Source organism: Myotis yumanensis, unplaced genomic scaffold (assembly GCF_028538775.1).
Source record: "Myotis yumanensis isolate MYYU_CA2020_CCGP unplaced genomic scaffold, mMyoYum1.0.hap1 SCAF_2, whole genome shotgun sequence".
NCBI lineage: Eukaryota > Metazoa > Chordata > Mammalia > Chiroptera > Vespertilionidae > Myotis > Myotis yumanensis.
Window position 1 is genome coordinate 28477978 of NW_027223753.1, and position 21545 is coordinate 28499522.

General features: G+C 51.1%; 1 protein-coding gene across 11 annotated transcripts in view; it reads left to right on the forward strand.

The window, feature by feature from the left end:
* The window catches only part of ERI3 (ERI1 exoribonuclease family member 3), a 132256-nt gene that overhangs the window by 95961 nt on the left and 14750 nt on the right, over positions 1–21545 (forward strand). For 10 of the 11 annotated variants that reach the window (XM_070404919.1, XM_070404909.1, XM_070404910.1 and 7 more), the window contains one exon: positions 11283–11382. The exons of the other annotated variant lie outside the window; for it this stretch is intronic. In XM_070404919.1, the coding sequence (XP_070261020.1) occupies positions 11283–11382 (100 nt within the window). The remainder of the gene's footprint in view (positions 1–11282; positions 11383–21545) is intronic. 11 annotated transcript variants of the gene reach the window in all.

Genomic DNA, 21545 nt, shown 5'->3' on the forward strand with positions numbered 1-21545 from the left:
AGGCCGTCTTGGTCCTTCTCAATAATTTTCCTCCACGCCTGGTTAGGGTTTCTGCTCTTGCAGGGCCTCAGTCCCTCACTGTGTGATGAGTTTACATATGTGTTTACATGTCTCTCCTTCTAGCTTGGAAGCCCCTTGAAGACAATGGCTTAGTTTATACTTGATCTGGGTGTCTCTGGCACCTAGCCCAGAGTTTGACACATGGTAGTTACTCAATAAGTGTGTGTTATTTGAGCAAGCCAGTGAAGAGGGAGGGGGGTCTGGGATGGAGATTTTGGACACCCTTTTCCAAGGAGCAAGGAAGTGGAGGTACATGTGTTGTACACAAGCATGCACATGCCTTCGTGTTTGAGGGGTGGTTGATGGTGGTGGTGTCACGTGCTCCATAAAGGATTATATTTTAATTTGGAAAGCACTTTAGAAACTTAAAGTGCTTTGCCTAAGTGCTGACTGCTATTAGTGTCTCCTTTTTATTAGGAAAAAGGACATGATTTTTCTCTTTTATCTTCAGGCCTGTCCAACTTCTGAGAGTCAAACTTAGCAAAATGCCTGCCCCTCACTGAGGACTAGTTACATGCCAAGTTCAAAGCTTTGGACTTGAAACACAGAATTTTGCTTTGCAGACTGGTTCTGACATCCCTCAGGGGATTAGCCCAACAGCTCAGTATCAGGAAGGGGGTGGGAGAGACAGGGTCATTTGACATAGTTCAAGCTGCAGTCCTGAGCCTGTCCCCTCTCCATATAGGCCTAGGTGGGAGGACATAAGAACCTGAACCATTCTGGGGAGTAGGGGAATGACCCCAATGGTTATCAAAACCCACTTGTCATGCAATACGAAGAACCAGACTTCAGAGTGAGAATTGGCGAGGCATGGCCCCAAGAAGAATTGGGTTTGTGTAGTTCATGGATGATAGGACCAAGAGACAGAGACATCACAGCTGCTGGACCTGGTGATGTTGAGAGCTGCTAGGTCAAAGGGAAGGTAGTATGTGTAGCAGTAGCAGGAAGAATTCTTGTCCAGGCAGCCATGAGGCTGGAACTTGCTTTGTGCCTTATAGGAATCTTTGAGGGCTTTGCTGGTTTGAAGGAAAGGTAACACCCTTCCCAAGGAGAAGACTTGGTGCTACAGTGGCACGAGGTCTGGAAAGCTCAGCTGAGCCTTGTCGTTGGGCCTTTCTCAGACTCTTTCCTGAGCAGCCACAGGACAGACCCTGGTCTCAGTCGTCTGGCCTATTTCTGCCAGCCCTGGATGCTGAAAGCTTTGCCCATGGTTGAGGCACTGAGAGGTGGGGGCTTTGGCCCATCTTGCTAGTGCCCTGCAGTCCCCATCTCCTAATTGGGCCTAATCTTGGGGAGTTAGGGCAAGGGTGGTGTGGGGAGAGTACATTGAGCTCTCTGTCTTAACTGAATTTCCATACCTCCTGTTGTTAATTATAGAGATGTAATAATGCAATTAGTTCACGATTAAAAAAAATCCCTGATATGATTACCATGGATTTAATATCACATGATATATCATTATATCGTTATGCAGTGACAGATGTAATTGAAATACACTTATTGGAGCCAGGGGTGGTGTTTCATTCAATCCCCAGCACCCCGGGGAGGAAAGGGCTGGCTTAAAAGAAGCAATGGGAGAGGAAATTGTAATGAAAACAAAGAAAACTCACAATGTAACTCTCACCCTGGGCACTTGGCTCAGACTGACCTACTGCCTTGGACTCTGTGACAGTACATGGATCCCCAGACAGGCCAGCCTCTTCTGTAGGGCTGAGGCAGCGTGGCTGAGGAGTTCCTTCTCTGGTTCTCACCCAGAAACCTCAGTGTCCCCAGGTCCCCTCTGACTTGGTGATGACACTGTGGTAATAACTGAAAATAGGCTCAGGGCCCTCATGCGATCAAACTGAGCTGGCCACTGTTCTCCAAATGTTGTGGACCCTGCACCTGTGGTGCAGCCCCTGCCTTTGCTGTGGTGGTGGTCCCGTGCACTAGAGGCAGCTGTCCTGTTGTAGGCAGTGAGCAGGAAGGTTCAGTACACAGAGACGGTAATTATCCCACTCAGGTTCTGTTGATGGGCAGAAGCAGCAGCAGCTCTGGGCCCCTGAAGTATGCTGGTAGTCAGGGAACACTGAGCACACAGAAGGGATGAGTCAGACCCTGGCTGGATGGCTCAGTTGGTTGGAGTATCATCCCGTGCACCAAAAAGTTACAGGTTTGATTCCCTATCAGGTCACAAACCTAGGTTGTGAGTTCCATCCCCAGTTGGGGCACATACGAGAGACAACTGATCAATGTTCTTCTCTCACATTGATGTTTAGCTCTCTTTCCCTCTCTCTCTGTCTCCCTCACACCCCCCCTCCCCCCCCCCCCCGCCACCACCACCAAAATCAATAAAAACCAAATCCTCAGGTAAGGATAAAAAAGAAGAGTTGAGTTAGGAAAGACTTAGTAAAGGAAGGTACTTTTGAGTTGAATGTTGAAAGAGAAATATATGTTCATTAGGACAAAAAATGGGAGAAGTCAGAGAGCATTCTCGGTAGGCTGAAGGGATTTCTTCCGTCAAGTATTAGAGGCATGAACAGCAATCCCAGGACTTAGTGGATGGTAAGGAAGAAGAAGGAAGCAAGATTGACCCCCACTTTTCTGGTAGACCAGGCAGGTGGTAACAACTTTCACTGGGACTTGGAAACCCAGGAGAAGGGGCTATTTGTAGGGGAGATTGTTGAAATTGATTTTTAAACATATTGAGAATGAAGTGTCTGAGTAAAATCCAAGTGGAAATACCAGATAGGCAACAGAATATATATGTTTGACACTCAAGTAGAGGCAAGAAATATTGATTTAGAAGTTGGAGAGGTTGAAGATGAGGAAGTTGAAGAAATCACCCAGGAAAAGTGGTAGAGTGTAGATAAAAAGAAGAGAGAGCGCATGAGTATACACATCAGATGACCAGATGCAAAAGAGACTATATAGGAGATTGACGGGAAAAGATAAGAAAACTCAAAGAATAGGATGTTGAGAAAACCAAAGGAGAAGGGTTTTTTTGCCCATCTGGCATGGCTCAGTGGTTGAGTGTCGACCTATGAACCAAGAGGTTATGGTTCGATTACCAGTCAGAGCACATGTCTGAGTTGCGGGCTCAATCCCCAATGTGGGGCAGCCAATTGATGATTATCTCTCATCACTGATGTTTCTATCTCTCACTCCTTTACCCTTCCTCTCTCTGAAATCAATAAAAATATGTTTAAAAAAAAAGAAGATGAAGCAGGCTGCTGAGTGGTGAAGGCAGCAAGAACCAGAAATTGCCTATAGATGTGGACAGTATGGTGAAGATTTGACCTTAGCAGGAGCTAAGTGGCATAATAAGGCTAAAAATTAGTCTGCAGGAATTAAAGAGTGATGAGGGAGGTAAATGGGTGAGCAGAGAAAACCTTGAGAAGTTTGGTTATTAATAGAACAGGCAGCAGCTCCGGATGGGGATATGGAGTCAATGGAGGACTTTAAAAATTATAATCTAGCCCTAGCTGGTTTGGCTCAGTGGATAGAGGGTTGGCCCACGGACTGAAGAGTCCTGGGTTTGATTCTGGTCAAGGGCATGTACCTTGGTTGCAGTTCCCTCGCCCTGGTCAGGTTATGTGCAGGAGGCAGCCGATCGATGTGTCTCTCTCACATTGATGTTTCTCTCTGTCTCTCCCTCTTCCTTCCACTCTCTAAAAACTCAATGGAAAAATAACCTCGAGTGAGGATAAATAAATAAAATAAAGATTATAATCTCTAATACATAACTTTCAAAGAACATTATATTGGTTTTCCAATTAGTATTGCTGCATAACCAATCACCCCAAAACTTAGTGATTTAAAACAGCTATTTTATTAGCTGATGATTTCTGTAAGTCAGAAATTCATTAAGGGCTCAGTTAGGTAGTCTGGCTCATGTTCTCTCACACACTTGTAGTCAGTGACTGGAACTGGCACAGTATGTGGTTGGAGCAGCTGGGGGCAGGCTGGGCATCTCTCTTTGCCTAGTCTTGTGGCTTCTCTCTGTGGTCTCTGCATGAGCTTGTTTGGGCTTCCTCACAACATGGCTGCCTCAGAGCAGTCTAACTACTTCAGGGCAGCTGATGGCTCCAGGGCAAGTGTTCCAGCCAATGAGTAATCAGCCTTAGCATTTCTTTCCTTTTTTTTTTTTTAGGATTGCTGCAGCTATTTGGGGTCTTTTTTTATTCCATATGAATTTTTGGAGAGTTTGTTCTAGGTCTGTGAAATATTCCATTGGTATCTTAATGGGGATTTCATTGAATCTATAAATTGCTTTGGGTAGTATGGACATTTTAATGATGTTGATTCTACTAATCCATGAACATGGTATGTTCTTCCATTTGTTTATGTCTTCCTCTATCTCTTTTTTTTTCTTTTTAAAAATATTTTTATTGATTGCAGAGTGGAAGGGAAAGGGAGAGAGAGATAGAAACATCAATGATGAGAGAGAATCATTGATTGATTCCCTCCTTCACGCCCCTCCTGGAGATTGAGCCCACAACCCAGGCATGTGACCTTGACTGGAATCAAATCTGGGACCCTTCAGTTCACAGGTCAACACTATCCACTGAGCCAAACCAGCTAGGGCCTCTATCTCTTTTTTCAACATCCTGTAGTTTTCCAAGTATAGGTCTTTTACCTCCTTAGTTAAGTTTATTCCTAGGTATCTTATTTTTTTTTTGATGCAGTGGTAAATGGGATTTTTTTTAGTTTCTCTTTCTGTGAGTTCATTATTGATATATAAACAAACCATAGATTTCTGGGTTTTAATTTTGTATCCTATTACATTGCCAAATTCATTTATTAAGTCTAGTAGTTTTTTATGGGGTCTTTGGGGTCTTCTATGTACAATATCATGTCATCTGTGAATAATGGCAGTTTTACTTCTTCTTTTCCAATATGGATACCTTTTATTTCTTCTTCTTGTCTAATCGCTATAGCTAGCACTACCAGTACTGTGTTGAACAGGAATGCTGAAAGTGGGCATCCCTGTCTTGTTCCTGTTCTTAGGGAAAATGGTTTTAGTTTTTGCCCATTGAGTATGATGTTGGCTGTAGGCTTGTCATATATGGACTTTATCATATTGGGATATGCTCCCTCTATTGGATTTTGTCGAATGCTTTTTCTGCGTCTATTGATATGATCATATGATTTTTGTCTTTCAATTTGTTTATGTGATCTGTCACGTTTGTTGATTTGCGAATATTGTACCAGCCTTGCATCCCTGGAATAAATCCCACTTGATCATGGTATATGATCTTTTTAATATATTGCTGGAGGCAATTTGCTAATATGTTGTTGAGGATTTTAGCATCTGTGTTCATCAGGGATATTGGCCTGCAATTCTCTTTCTTTGTAATGTCTTTATCTGTTTAGCATTTCTGATATTATATAGCATTTCTTGAGGTTGCAGAGTATTACTTCTACATTACTATGTTGGTTGAAATAGTAAAGTTAAAAAAAAAATCCTATTTCAAGACTCCCCCTCTTGAGTCACATTATAAGAAAAACATGGCCGCCGAAACCGGTGGCCTGCAGACTGAAAGGTCCCAGGTTCGATTCCGGCCAAGGGCATGTACCTGGGTTGTGGGCACATCCCCAGTGGGAGATGTGCAGGAGGCAGCTGATCGAAGTTTCTCTCTCATCGATGTTTCTAACTCTCTATCTCTCTCCCTTCCTCTCTGTAAAAAATCAATAAAATATCTTAAAAAAAAAAAAAAAAAAAAGAGGAACCTCCCTTTAAAAAAAAAAAGAAAGAAAAACATGGGAGATGGGAGACTGGAAAATACAATCTGCCACAATTGGTGTGTTAGACTGAACCCAGAAAAGGGAGAGGGAACAGCATTATCAAAGGCAATGTGCATTTTGGGTGGTGATAGCACCAAGGATATTTGGAGGTGGCAATGGGACAGGCATTCCTGAGTGACCTTAGGTATATCTGGAAGAAAGAACTACCATTCCATTTTGTAGTACTGAGGCTCAGAGAAGTTTAATAACTCATCCAAAATTACAGTGCCAATAACTGGCAGAACTGGGAACCAAATTCTGGTTTGTCTAACTGCTGAGCCCAGACATTGCCCTTCTGTAAGACTGGGCTCCTGAGCATACCATCCTCATGTTTACCTGTGACCTTGGTACTTGGTTCACCAACTAAAGAACTGTTGGCCAGTTAGATAAAAAGGTTATTAGGTAGTAGTTACAACTGTCATACTTTATCTCCCCTATCCTCCAGAGTATCATGTTTACAGCTTTGTCAGTTGAGTGTTCATGGGAATGGCATTTGGTTTGATTTGGTTCCTCATCTTGGCAAATGGCCCATCAGCCTTAGGTCCAGAGGGTGACAGTCACCCAGAGATCTGCTTAAAGGCCTGCTCCTCCCCAACTTGTGGAGAGATTGGGTATGTCGGTGTGCTGGTGTTGGCTTGGGAGCTCTGGGTTTTGTGGAAGTTGCAGGGTAGTCTGTGCTTCTGTCTGCAGTTTGAGCTGGTTCTTGCTCCCTCTGTGTCCACCCTACTCTAAGGGCCCTGGTAGGTAGTGAGTGGGTGGGCAAAGACACCCCAGCAGCTGTCGATGCCTCTTCTTTCCTCTTTGAAGGATCTGATGCTGCTGCCGATGAGGGCTACTTCATCTATTAAACCCAATACACTTGTCGCAGCTGCTAAGCCCCCGTAAGCCGCCGGGCGCCGTGTTTGTGATGGGACTGACAGTGCATGGAGGAGGCTGATTATACACGATTCCATTTCGCGGGCCCAGCAATGTAATTTCACAGGGCGATCAGCGTTTGCATGTAATAGCAGGCTGTGCTGAGGTGTCAGAATATTAAAGGCGCTAATGGCAAAGCTCCCTGTTACACAGGGGGCCACCCGCCGCGCCTACAGCAGGGCTGCGTGGCAGGCCCGTCGCAGATGGCTGGCCACTAAGCTAATGGGGCAGCAGCCAAGGCGGGCAGAGCACGAGAGGGGAGAGCCAGCCGGGAGCAGCTCGGCACCTGCTTCCCTGCGCATGGAAATTACAGCAGCCCAGGGGAAGGGAAGTGTGCATGCCTGCCTGGCACAGGGCTTGGAGGGCGCAGTTTGATGGACCAGCATCTCTCACCACAACTCCACCTACCCTGGACAGGACTTGGGCTCCTCAGATATCCTTCCACCTGCCCCACCCTCTGGTCAGGAACCCATCAAGTGGGCCTGACGGCTGGCAGAAGTGCAGCTGGAAAAGTGGTACCCAGAGAATTTGGAACCAGCATGAAAAAGGGGCTCAGGCACAGATCTTGGCAAGAGCTCTTAAAACAGATTCCTGCCCCGCACTGATCAAGGTCAGAAAGCTACTGGGTCCCTTACCCCGACACCACACAGGCTGGCAGAAGAGAAAGAGTGGAAATAGGAAGCAGTGGGGGAAAGGCGGTAGACTATAATTGGGGCCCCTCGATTGATGCCAGTTTGCAGAGAGCTGGGAGGCAGCATCTGAAGATATGACTCCTTCTGTCTGTGTTGGCTGCCCCAGCAACACCCAAGCGCTTGCCTATGCACTCGCCAAGCTTGCTCCTGCCATTCTCCTTTGCCCTTGCTATGTCTTCTACCTGGTGCCCTCCCGGAAGCTTTCCTAGCCGCCTCCAATCCCACATGGGTCTATTTGTCTCCATTGTCCCTGTGGACAGCCTCCTGAATCATCCAGCTCTGATGGTTCCCTGGGTCCCAGACTTGACTTCCCAGCCAGAATCTGAGACAGAGCCCACACCACCCTGTTCTGAAATGGACTCCCAGGAAGTCTCTGTTAAGAATCCTGGGTGGAGCCCTGGCCGGTTTGGCTCAGTGGATAGAGTGTCGGCCTGTGGACTGAAGGGTCCTGGGTTCGATTCCAGTCAAGGGCACTTGCCTGGGTTGCGGGCTCTATCCCCAGTTAGGGGTGTGCAGGAGGCAGCCTATCGATGATTCTCTCTCATCATTGATGTTTCTATCTCTCCCTCTTCCTTCCTCTCTGAAATCAATAAAAATATATTTTTTAAAAAAAGAATCCTGGGTGGATGTAATCTCTTAGGGAGAATGTCAGGAGGGGGTGGGAATGGAAGGAGGGGCACACTTGCATGGGTATGCACGCTCTGTAGTGCATATATCTGGGGGGAGGACAGGGACTTTAGAAATGTGTGCTGAGGGTGGTGGGCATGTGGGTACAAGTGCATAGGGCAGCAGGTATAAGTATTCAGACCTCATATTGGTGGGCGCACAGGTTGCTATAGGATCCTGTATTCGCTGCGTGGTTCTCTGTGTCCACTGGCTGTTCCTGAAAGGTGCCTGAGGTGGCAGGGGTAGCTTGAGGTACTGTCCATCTTACTGTGCCTGGAGGGTTCCATGAGACTGGTGGTCATGCGTGAAGTTTCAGTTCTGCAGGAGTATGTGGCAGTGCCTGGAGGAGACATGCCAGGATTCTCAGCAGGGCAGCAGAGGGAGAGCCCAGGCTGAAGAAGAGCAGTTTTAATTAACCATTTTTAATATCATTTTGGACTTTGGCTGGTATGTGAAGGCCCCGCTGGAAGCAGCATTTGTAAAAATTAAATCCCTCTTATTAGGAGCTTGCCAGACCCATGTGCACGCACTGCCCCTCCCCCGCCTGGGCCCCCCTGAGGAAGTGCTGGATGAGGCCATGTCACAGCAGCAATTGGTTATCACACTTATCTGGGAATATGAAACTGTGCGGCATGACACCCGCGGCCACGGTGGAGACGCCAATTCATCTCGCCCTGGCTCTGACAAGCTAGACTGCCCTTCCTGAAAGGCATCCGTCAGGCGGGACCGGCGCAGCCGCCTTGCTTGGTGCCCCTGCTTCCTGCCGTGGGTTCTGGCTTGCCCTGGTCCAGCCTGGTCCTCCTGGACTCGCTGCTCTCCACCCCCCTTCCACATGTCCCAGTCAGGGGAAGTTCTTGGGGAGTCATTATTATAATAATAATCTAATCATACTGACACGCATTGGGGCAAGCGTCTAATGTTATCTGAAGTGGTCTTCTCGCTTAGCTGCGATAAGACTCAGGATGACGTGCAGATAACGTTGAGCTGCCCTGTCCCTGAGCCGAGAGCAGAGCAGAGGGGCCTCAGCAGCCCTGCCGCCCGCCCGCCGCTTTAAGCCGGGAAGCGGCAGCACCTGCTAATGCAAGTGTTTAATATTTGATGGGCTGGGATAAAGCAGGATCACCTTCGAATTGAATTGAGTGTCAGCCGAGAATCTATTACTGAAATTCGGGTGTGATTTGACAGCAAAGTAGACGATGTTATTCTTCACTAGTTACTGCAATCTTCTCCCCGACATCACTTAAATATTTTTTTCTTTGCTTGAGTAAACACACATTATCCTTCTTTTTTTCCCTTCCTTCCCTTTTTCCTTTTTAGAAGGAGAAAAAAAACTATCCAGCTTGCCTTCTCCGGGCTGATAGAGTAGATTGTTATTTCTTTATTTGTCCTATTAAATGGAATTTCTGATCGTTTAATCCGGCCTTTGTAAGTGATTTTAAAGTACTTGAAAGCCAGCCCGCCACTGCTCTCTGGCCCACTGCACTCCAGCCCTGGCCCTGACCATGCATAGCAGCTTCTTCAGCTCTGCACCACCCACTGGCTGCTTTCCCTCCCCGCCTGCGTTCCCAGCTTCCCTGGCTCAAAGCCAGCGACCTCTCCCCTGTCCTTGAGTCTCACACTCAGCCCCCAATTTGTGGTTGCAGCTGTGACTTGGGAAAGGGTAGGAGGGTTGGCTGGGAAGTTGGGCTGTGGCTAGTACCTCTGTGGTCAAGGATAATGGCTTTGGAGGGTGCTAAGGGTGAAGTACACTGACTCCTAGCCTTTCAGTTCCCCGGAGGGCCGAGGCTTGGTTCCTGCAGCTGGGAACGAAGGATACTAGCCCTCTGCCCAGCTCCTCAGCCCTGGCACGGACTTTGTGTCCAGCTTCCTGCCTTTGTTTCTGAAGCTATGCTGGGTGCTCTCCCTTATGAAGGAGTCTGTGGTGGGCTGGGACCTCTTGGGCATAGTGATGGGCAGGGGCACTTCAGTGCCTGTCTGACCATGGCTACAGTCACTTTAGTATCATCAGTGGACTCACCATCTAACTTCTGGGGACTCACCTAAGCTTCATCCCCATTGACCACTGTCCCACATGCTTCCTGCCACTGGGAGAAGGCAGCCTGATGTTTGGGGACTTCTAAAGTGAGTGGAAGGATAATGTTTGAAGTGTCAGCTAGCTATGCAAGCCCACTGGTAGGGGCCCAGGACTTTGCCAGCAGGCTGAGCAGGAATTAAATTCCCAATGGGCCACTTAATGGTGTTCTAACCCTTGTATGTCTCTTCTTTCTGGGTCTCAGTTTCCTCACCTGTGACATCAGGTCATCATGCCTGTAAGGGCTGTAAGAGCAGGTGCCATCCCTGTCCTGCCATGTACCTTACTCCTCCTTCCCCATGGAGTTTGGCCGCTGTCAGGTGACAGGAGTAGGGGATGGAGGGGAGCAATGAAGTGCTGGGGGTCTGAGCAGATCGATGCCCCCAGCACTTCCTTCCCCAACCCCAGGAAAACAATTAAGTACAGATCGATGGGTGGCCGCTTTGAATATGCATAAGTGAGCACTTGACCTTCAGCAGAGATCTGCTTCCCCTAACACACACACACACACACACACACACACACACACACACACACACACACCCTTCATGTGCTCCCCTCACTGCTGCTTGAGTCACCAGGTGACTTTACCCCTCCCCAGTTGAACACTCACATGGCACTCAGCCTTCTACAGCCTCGCCTGTCTCTGGGTCAAAAGCAACGACCACAGGCAGGTGGGGCCCCCCTCACTTTGGTTTTCCTATCTGTGAAGTGTGAATACGTTAGTCTCCAAGTCTTCCGGACCACAGTCTGCGACCAGTAATGCTATGGGAGGGGGCCCAGCAGAGTGCTGAGGACTCTGGAGAGGAGGGAATTTAAGGTGAAGGGGGTCCCGTGATGAGAGGGGGGGTCCTGACAAGGAGGGTCTTAGTAAATAGGAGCTCTCTAGAGGAGTTGTGAGGGGGCACCCAGTGAGGGCCAAAGGGAGATGCCCAGGAGAAAGGGAGCTCTAGAGGCGGAAGGGGTTTTTGGTGGCAAGGGGACCCCGTGAGGGGACGATCGTGAAGTGGTATGATGAGAATAAGTCCTTGGGGGAAAGATTTGATGGGGGGAATGATGGCTTGGTTCAGGGTCAGGGCCTCTGTTAACCATTCTTGCCTCCTGTCTTCCAGGCTTACAGCTTCGCCATGGGCTGCTGGCCCAAGAACGGACTTCTAGACATGAACAAGGGCCTCAGCCTGCAGCACATAGGCCGGCCCCACAGCGGCATTGGTCAGTCCTTCCACATGTCCCCCTGGCAGCCTGGTCAGTCTCCTATCCACATGCCCCAGTCCCCTGGCTCACAGAGGGGTTCTGTGGCTTTTTTGAGCTCTAACAAGGTGCTCTCCATACCTGGGGAAAGGGGGGTATGAAGGGAGAATGAAACCAGACCATTGGAAAGGGTCTCTCAAAACAATATTTAGGAGGAGACTGGGGTCTGGGCTTTGGGTGGGTCACAGGTGGCCTTGGATTCAAACCAAGCTACCCCTGCCTCTGGCTGAATCTCTGGTGGGAGATGTCCTCAGAGAGGTGGGCACATGTCAGCTCACCCACCCCCCATGGAGCTGGAGGAGGCTGTTTAATATTGTTTCAAGTCTGTGGCCACTAAACTGGGCGATCAATGGGAGTTAAGGAGATGAATTATTTAAACCTCACCAGCTTTTAATTAGTCGGGGTCCTTCTGACCGATGGCTCCGTCCACAGGGTATTGACTCCCCCGCAGGAGCAGCAGCCTCCATTGAACGGTGCCTGGGTTGGGAGGGGCCACTTGGGGTACCAGGTGGGGGTGCACCCTCAGGGGGATTACTGCTTGGAAGGAGCTGAAATGGCCGTGGTTCTAGGCATTGGAGGCTCTGCTAGCCTCTGATCTCTCAGTATGGATACGTGTCTGTCTGTGAGTGACTGTGTGTGTGTGTGTGTGTGTGCGCACATGCGCGCACATGTACATTTGGCAACTTCAGCTGCATGTCTCCGTGTGTCTAAGAGTATATGTGTATCCGTGTATGTCTATATTTGAGGGATGCATGTGTGTAGCAGTATATCTCTATATTTTCCTGAGGGCATGTGTCTGTATATGGGAGCAATCATCAGCTTGTCAGGAAGTATGTCTGTTCATTTCTGTGTGTCTTATTTTGTGTGCATGTGCATACATGTGCATGCAAATGGTTTTTAGCAGGCAAGGCTTTGTTCCAAGTGGGGAGGAACAGGGGTATTCTTGGGTGGCACTATGACATTATCATAACCTGTGTACCTTTGGGAAGGTATCAGGGGCTGAAGGAGGGGACTGGCAAGATACACCAAAGGAACCAGTCACTTGCTACAGATGAGCCCCTCATCCTTTCCACAGACATCATTGGTGCCTGGGGGGTGCTGGGCATTCTGAGTAGAAGTTCCTGCCCTCAGGGAGCTCACATCCTGGAGGAGACAGAGATTGAACTGGGCGTTTGCTACCCAGGCCACTGAGGGCTGTGTTAGAAACACCTGGGCTGCCCCAAACAAGGTTTTCTCAGTTGCCAAATGGCTTCTCTCCTTCACTTACATCTCACTGACTTCTGGGACGCCCTGTATCATTCTTGTTGGGGGTGGGGGGTGGTCAGTGGGCCTTAGGATTTGGGGGGTACCCCACAGCAATTGCTCCCAACTGCTGTTCTATGCAATCTAGTGGAGACCCCAAACCTAGCAAGGTGATATGCCTGGGAGGTAAGCAGAAAGTTTCCTAGAGAAGAGGACACTTGAGTCAGCAGATCCTTGAAGGATGAATAGGAATTTGTTAGGCAGAAAAATGGGGAAAGGATTTTCTTCTTAGAGGGAAGTGTGTGTACAAAGCCTGGGGGCACGAGGAAGCCTGGCATACTGAGATGGCAGGTGAGACATCTAAAATAGTTTCCAGTGACTGCAGTGGGACCTTTGGGTTAGGGAATGGCTAGAAAATCAGTGAGGACGTAGGGGGCCTGGGATGGCAGGTTAAAGGGAGTGGATTTCTCATGAGGTTTTGATGAGACAGGAGGTTTGTGAGAAAACAGCGTGATCAGAGCTCTGATTCAGACACACTGAGGCACTCTGTGCTGCACAAACTAGTTCTTAATGGTGCTCAATAAATCCAATCAGCTGGTGAATGAACGAGTAGATGAGTCAATGAAAGAGTGATGGGAAAGGGAGAGACCAGAGAACGAGGACCAGTGAGAAGACTTGCATTGGCCCAGGGGAGGAGGAACTGCCTGTAATTGAGTTTGGCCAGTAGCAGGGACCAGCCGGACTGGGTTAACTCACCCTGCACAGGGAGCTGGGTGCCCTGCTTCCATGTATCTATCCAGGGTATATTTTTAAGAGGAAGGGCTTCCTTGTTTCCACTGTTTGCTGCCTCCTGGGACTCAGTAGTGCCCTTCTTCTCTCTTCACTCATGTCAATTCTGGGCTAGGTCCACTGAAGTGTTCCTTTCTTCTTTATAAGAGAAGGTTTTTCCATCTGGGTGGGCCCCAGGGGACAGCCCAAGGCTGTGAGTGACAACAGAGTAGGGCTTTGGAGCCAGTTGTTCTAGTTTTACCTTCCAGAGCCCTGTGACCTTGGACAAGGGATGGTGCTACTGCCTCTCATGGCTGTTGGGAAGGTTCAGTGAAGTCAGCTGTGTGAAGGGCTTGTGCAGTGCCTGGCACACAGTGGGTACTCAAGGACACTGGGGATTCCTGGCATTTGGTGTTTGTATTTTGAATGAAGGGGGCTGCCCTGCCAGCTCCTGGTTGGCTCTGAGGTGTGGGTGAGGGTTCTTGGAAGGGAGGGAAGATGCAGGGCATTAATTGGGCTGGGAGAGGCGGGGAGGGGAGGCATGGGTTTTGAGCAGTGAGGTTAATGGCCCTCGCGCCAAAGAGACAGCTTTAATGAGCTTCAGCTGGCGGTGCCCCGAGTTACTGTGCGTGCTAAAAGGGTCGTGCTGTAAGAGTTTGATGTGGACTATTTCCCAGCCCTGGGGTCAGGGGTCAGCTCCTGTCACTGGCCACTCAGGCTGGTCCTCAGTGACATGGTGCTAATTAACTCTGTGAGGAGCTGCCAGCCTGGAGTGGGGAGTGGTATGTATATTGGGGGTGGGGGTGAGGCAGCATTGGTTATGCTGGGCAAGGGTTCTGCAGATCCCATAGCTTAGCCATCTCCAGGATCTGCTTGGTTCTCCCAAATTACCAATGACTCTAAGCCCACTGATGATCCTGAGCCTCTTTCTTAGGTATGTGTGGCAGGAGGAGCCTGTGGGGTCTACATTGCGGGGACTCCTGCCAAGCATTGGGTGGTGGGGATGCTGAGAGAGCAAGGGAGCAGGCATACGGGAGGGGTGGACTGATGGGAGGGGCAGCTACAGAAGGGGAGATGGCTGTTAGGATGGATATGGGTAGCTGAGTTGTTTGAGGGGGCGTGTGGGAATGTCTGGGTAGAGGAGTGACCTGGTCAGAGCAGCCTGAGAGTGTGTGCAGGGAAGACTAGTGAGGAGAAACTGCAGAAGGGGAGGTGCAGTAAGGTGCATGGGGGTGATGGTTAATTCAGAGCCAGCAGTGGCTGTGGGAATGGAGTCAGCACCAAGTCAGTGAACATTTACTTCACTCCTACTATGTGATAAGTGCTAGAAATGTGTTGGTAAAGATGACAGACACAGTGCCCAGCTCTCACAGAGCCCACAGGCACCGTCCAGGAGTGGGTAACGGCTTGGCCCTGGGAACTGAGGGAGACGGGGCCCAGCGATGGAAGCAGTGAAGCTCTGGAAGGACGGGCTATGGGCTGTCAGAATGGCCTCGCAGTCGGGAGGACGCCTCTTGGGGGAGGGGATTGGCCTGGTGAGCCTGGTGAGCAGAGAGCTGCTGGAGCGGCTTGTGGGTGAGGAGGGACTGCATGTGTGTGGAACTGGCTGTTTCGTGGGCTCTGTCAGCTTCCTTGGCTTGGACCAAAGATCCTCGGCAGGCAGCCTCCACAGGGACTGCTCAGTGCTGTGCTGCTTTCCTTCCAGCCCAGGGTCAGCAAGACACGCACATTATTTGGGGGCATTTGTGTTAACGAATTTAATTTTCACACCAGTATTATGAAGGCAGACATCATCATTCCCATTGTATAAGGCAGGAAACTGAGGCTTAACTAGTTAAGTTACTTGTCTGAGGCCGCTCAGCCAATTGACTTGAGGAGCCAGGATTCAAACCCAGGACCATATAAATGCGAAGCCTTTGTTCTTATCACTGTGCCGAACTGGGAGTACCTTTTCGTGTCAGGCTTTGTGCTACCAACAGAGACAAGAAGGAAGAAAATAAGCTCACTTCCCTCATTCCCTTCAGTGTCAGTGACACTTACAGGCCGTGACAAAGCTTCAGTAGCAACAACTGAGGAAGAACGGAAAGGAAGCACTGCCACCCCTTCACTCCTGCTGTAGTCTCGCTCAGAGCCAAGGCCCCACAACCACTGGCTTCTGACCTCTTTCTGACCCCGACAGTCCTTACTCTGTGAGTTCGGTTTGCCCTCTACCTCTTGGCTCAGGAAAACCTGTCCATCTTCCAGGGGCCACCTCCTCTGGGAATCCTGCCTGGCCCTCCCAGTGTGGGTGTACAGAATACACCTTTAGTCCCTGATCATAATTTGTTTGCTAATGATCAGTCCCCACACACTTGACCTCTCTAAGGGCAGGACCCAGGCCTCCTTTGCTTCTTTCTTTTGGGAAGTCTGCAAAGGAAGTGTTAGTAAATCTCACCAGTTGTTGGGACGTGGAGGCCCATAGACTGCTGGTTTCAGCTGTCTGGGAGAATAACTGGAACCGTCCCTGATGTCCAGCTGGGTGGTCCTGCCCTGGTTGCTTAACCCCTCTGCTCAGGGTCTGAGGAGGGTCCCTCTGAGGCTCCTGGTAAGGCAGGATGGCCAGACAACAAGTGGATTCTCTCAAGAGTTTGTTGCCCAGCACAGTTTGGCAAGAGAGCTGGGCTGGCAAGTGGCAGGATGGGGGTCTGGCCCCAGGAGGGCAGTACTGGCCTGTGGTCTCCCCTGAAGGAGTGGGGTGTCTATCAAGAGCCTAGTCAGAGCGCATTAGCTCTGTGACATGGATCTCATTAGTGCCCGTGAGAGGTGTCACTGCAGGAGAATCGCCGGCTCGGGGAGACTCTTGTACCAAAAGGAAGAAAGGACAGTGACAGCCTTTTCTCTGCTGCTTCTGCCACCAGCTCCCTGGGCCGCCCGCCCTCCTCCTAGTGGAGGTATGGGGGTGCTGGCTAATGAGCTCGCCTACAGTACAGCTTTGCCTTCCCCTCCTTGAAGTTCTCCGGGTCCCTCTGAAGACCTCAGGCCTAGGATTAGCACACAGCAAACACCAGCCCCCCTCTTGCCCAGCAGGGAGTTCCTTCTGATCACCCTGCCTCTGCCAGCATAGCCAAGGGAAAGGAGGTGGGGCCCAGACAGCCTCTGTGGCCAGCAGGAGGCGGCTTTCACTTGTGGATGGCTCAAGCCCTCTGCCTCCCTTAACCATGTCCACTTCTCTGCAGTGGGCTCTTTCTTCCCCGGTTTGTGATCTCTGCCCCTCCCTTTTCCCTGTGACATCTCCCATCCTGGCAGGGTCTCCATCCCTATGATAAACCTTCCTCCCAACACAAGGAAGAATTTGGGGACTCTGGCCCAGGGTTCAACAGAATGTGGCTTTTAAATATGATCTAATACAGGACTTTCTGGCTCAGCTAGGATTTCAGAATTAGCAAGAGCCCAGTGTCTGGTTTTCAGATGACCTGATGGTGGTGAAGTATTGATGTGAGGCCCCGGCAGACCTGATAGCCCCTCCCTGGCTGTCCTAGAGGGGACCTCCCCCTGCTTCAGACAGCTGCCTCGTGGGGAGGGCCCAGTGACACTGGAGTGCATGCTTCCCCAGCACTACCCCCACTCCTGTCTGTTCTTTGTGGTGTCTCCCAAAGAAAGTGAGGATGATGGATGGCCATGAGAGGAGAGGACTCTCCAGGCACAGAGCCTCCACTGGCCTGCTTGGATGGTGCTCAGGGAGAGGGGTGTGCACCTCCCTCCCCAGGCTGGCACCCTTGGAGCCCCAGGGACATCAAAGACTTAGTCTTTGCCAGACATCATGCTCTGGTCTTCAGTAGCAACCACAGATGGAAAATGGATAGACGTATGGGTGAGTGGACTGACGGATGGATGGAGGAAAGTTCTGGTATATGTATGTATGTGTTCTGTGTGTGTGCTGCACTGGGAAGTACAATCTTTGTTTCCCTACCTTCCTAGCCCTGGGCCCCAGCCAGGCCTCCCCTTGTCTCTCTCTGTATCTCCTGTCAAACCATCGCAGACGTAAATGACAAAGAAATCAGAAAGACAGATCAATGCCGGCCAAATTAGCACTTGCAGATAGACTGTGCGGGGATGTCAGCGCCCTGACCCCTGGTGATCTTGCTGCCTCCGCTGCTGATATTATGCAAATTGCATCCATCTGGCAGGACCCGCGAGCTTGCTGCTCCTACTCAGAGGAGTAATGGGCTGGGGGTGGGCGGGAGTATTGGCGCAAGAGTCGGTGGAGTGAGTGTGTACGTGTGTGTGCATGTGTGAGCATGTGCTTGAGTGTATGTGAGGGCGTGCGGTGCCCACCAAGCACTGGGTAGTGATGGAGTGATTGACAGGGCAGATAAGGGGCTGCATTGGATTCCTTTGGGCTGGGGGATTAGGAGCAGCCACAGATGGGAGATAACCGGACTTCATTTCAGTTTATTTTCCTCCTTATCCCCTCTCCCCACCTTCACTCCCCGAAAAACACAATCTCGCTAGTTTGCGTTTTCATCAATATTTGCAAGTCATTACCACTGGTTTAAGGTGAGAGACAATGTCAGGGCCCCTCCCCCAATCTTGTACAGGCCTGGTTCCCTGGGAATGGATTCCTAGAGCAGCCCAGACAGCTGTGCTCCAGTGGTGTTCATAGCAGCCCTCCTCCCTTGCCCACAGTATGCATGGGGTGATCCATACCTCCTGGACCAGTCCTGCTGACCTACCTCATCCAACCCAATACCCGCTGACAATCCTTAAGCTGGGCACTGCCCCTCCTACCTGTTGCTGCTGTGTGACATCCTTGCCTCTGAGTTTAGGCTCCAGCTTAGGTTCTTCTGCCCTGGTTTTAGCTGTGCCCCTGGGAGCTGTTCTTCATCTTCTGGGGGACTCTGGACCCTTCCTCACAGTCTTCCAGTCCTTAACGCTACTGACCAGGGTCCAGAGCCCAGCTGGGAAGGGTGGGGCCCAGGGCCGACGGAGAGGGGAATGTCTTTGGTTTGGCCTGAATCCCCATCTGTACCAGTAGCCTCTACGACATTTGCCAGGTGTCAGATGTAGTCAAGAGGACTTTATGTCTGTTGTCTCATTGAATTCCCAAACCCTGTGAGACAGGAGATACCACCAGGTAGGAAACTGAGGCTCAGGAGGTTGTCATTCACCCAAGGCTACAGAGCAAGGATGGGGAGAGCCAGAATTTAAACACACACCTCTCTAGGGTCAGAGCTCTTAATCGGCAAGCTGTACTTCCTCACTGTCATGCCGCCAACCCCAAGCACACACGCATCGCCACGCCTGGATCCATTTAAAAGAACCTTCCATGTACAGTAGGCAGACAAGTTCCTTCAGCCTGTAGCCTCTGAACACAAACCCTGACCCAGACCAGATCCCCTGCCAGGCTGAACCAGACAGAAGGGAACAGAATTCAAACACCCCCGGCCCTCAGGAGCTGTGTGTCTGAGACAATTGGGCTGTAGCAAGAAGGACACACAGAGGACAGAATGTTCCCGCAGCTGAACCTGCCCAGGGATGTCACAGCACGCGGCATCCAGGCTCCTGCAGTTCTGGGAGGGGCCGAGCAGCTCAGGCCAACAGCTGTGGTGGCTGAGGTGTAGCTGTCCCAGAGGCCCCTCCAAAACTGGGTTCCAGCTGTACCCACCCACCAGGCAGGGTGGGAGCGGGGAGTGTTGGGAACATGTCCGGGGACACGTGTGCAAGGGGAGCTTGTTCTAATGAGGAGAACATGGCTGCTAGTTAGGCAAGGGGCGGGCGGGGAGCCTCAGAGCTGATTGAAGGCAGGGGCAGGGGTCAGACAATTAGGCCCAGATCCGGCTGTTTGATGTGAGTTCTGAGGCCTCAAAGCCTCCCTCAGCCCGCTCCCTCCACTCCCTCCGCTCCCTCCTCTTTCCTTTCTTCTTCTGCCCAAAGGCAGGAAGGATGGAAACGCTTACTCTCCCTGTTACTATTATTAAACGCTGTGGCAGGCCAGCCAGGCCCAGGACTCCTGCCCATAGGGGGCCCCCAGAACCCCAAGGTTCCTTGGACCCCAGGGGGCATCTGGCCAGCAGCCAAGGCCAGCCTGAGGGCAGGGACAAGGTGAGACGCGGGGCAGGGTACCCTTCTGCCAGCTCTTGCTTCAGAGACACTAGTGAATGGGGCCTCCCAGGGGAGATTGGGGCCTGGGGCTGCCAGGGCCACATCTCAGGCCTGCTTGGAGCATCACCTCCTGCAGCCACCTAGTTCTTCTCTGTTCTGTTCTGTTCTGTTTTGGGGTTGGGGGGTGAGGGCATGGTTCATTCACGCTCACACCCCATCACACACGCTGTTGTCTATAGCAGCCACACCAAAACCTCGTCCCACACAGTAAAGATCCATTGAGCCCCACAGTACTGTCACACTCGTACACCAAAGGGCAGGCGTGACCCCCCGCCCCCCAGCCCAGCTGTTATAACCACATACTGAAACAGGGTCCTACTCTAGTCACACACCGACTTGTGCAAGAGCCGTGACTGTCCCTAGGCAGGGCCCTGGGAGCTAAGCCCCTCCCCCAGAGTGGCTGGGAACTGCAATAAGATCTTGTGTCCCGGGTGGGTGGGGGGTCCTTCCAGTCCCCATCCTAGGAAATAAGCCTTTTGAGCTGGTACTGACCAGAGAGTGGGAGGAAGCCAGATTGGGGGGGCAGCGGGGAGAGGGAGGGTGGGAGCAGAGATAAATGTTAGCTCATTTCTTCCGTAATTAGTTACTCCCTCATCCCCGCGTTGTAATTGTGAACAAGCTGTAATGTTTAATTAGTCTGTAAATGAAACCCCAATTTCATAATGGCCTGGCTGACAGGGCTAAGTGAGCAGGGGAAGAGAGGAGGGGAGGTAACCGGGAGGGCTTGCTGAGGGGGAGGGCGGGCTGGTGGGATCACCTCCTCTTCTCAGCCCCAGCCTGGCCCCGTGGGGAGAAGGCTGAGACTCGGTCCAGCACTTGCACTCGCCTTTACTAGCCTCTCCAGTGGCCCTTCTTGCCAGAGAAAGGAGAAGGAAGGGAAGGTTCCTGGCCTCCTTATTCCACCCTCCCTGCCTCCCCTCAGTTCTGTGGTTGAGATACCACAATCACAGCCCAGCCTAGATGCTTCTGGTTAGAGAAGCTGACTCTGGGGGCCCAGGCCTGTGACCCCAACAAAAAGGATACTTTCTCCCCAGGTCCAACCTTCCCCCTCCCAAATCACCCTGCTAAGAGGCCTTTGCTTAGCACCTGGTCCTCGGGATCTGGTCCTATACCTAAAGAAGCCAGTGATTGGCACCGGATATGCCCCTCCCCATCCACTCGCAGTGCTAGTGGAATCTGTGCAGACACCGAGAGGCCAGGCCTTCTCTCAGGAGGTATCACAGCCGACTGTGATAAACGGGAGCTGCCGCAGGGGGGAGCCCCTGGCCCCACCGCCGCCTCATCGGTCTCTCCCTGTCTCCCCCACAGCATCCTCACTGCCTGCACACACCCCACCCGCCTGCCGCAGCCATAAATCTCAATTTACGAGGGTGGCGCTGGTGGGGGAGGAAGGTAGCGCCGCTAATGACGGCTCCTCAGCCGGATTTTTCATGTTGCACAGTCATAAATTTTTAAGAACAGCATGGGCAGCACGTTAGCGAGTTATCGAGGCTGCCTCTGTGCTGGCTTCCTAGTTCCAAGAGAGCAAGCAGAGTCTGGATAGGGCAGAGGAGGCAAATGGGGCAGGCCTGGGGCCCAGCAGGCAGACTAGTGTGGAGGCAAGGGTAAAATGGGCCAAGCAGGCAGCTAGCGGGAGCCTTGGCACAGGGTGGGAGTGCTGCCAGAGCCGCTGGGAGCCAGGGACAGGCATGGGTGGGATCAGGCGTGCGGGCACACAGACCGTGGTGTTGGGAGCCTCCGATGGATGCCTCCGCTCCAGGACCTGACACCATGATGTACGGGGAGCCTGAAGACATATGGATTTTCAAAGCGGCCACTTTGAATCGAATTACAAATCCTGACCATGTGCACAATGAGGCGCCTGCCCTGGCAGAGCTGCCCTTGATTCTTAAGCCAGATGCTTTTTAGGATTATTCTTGGGAGCTAAGGTCCCTGGAGTCACCGAGAGAGATTCCTAGGGAAATGCCCACAGA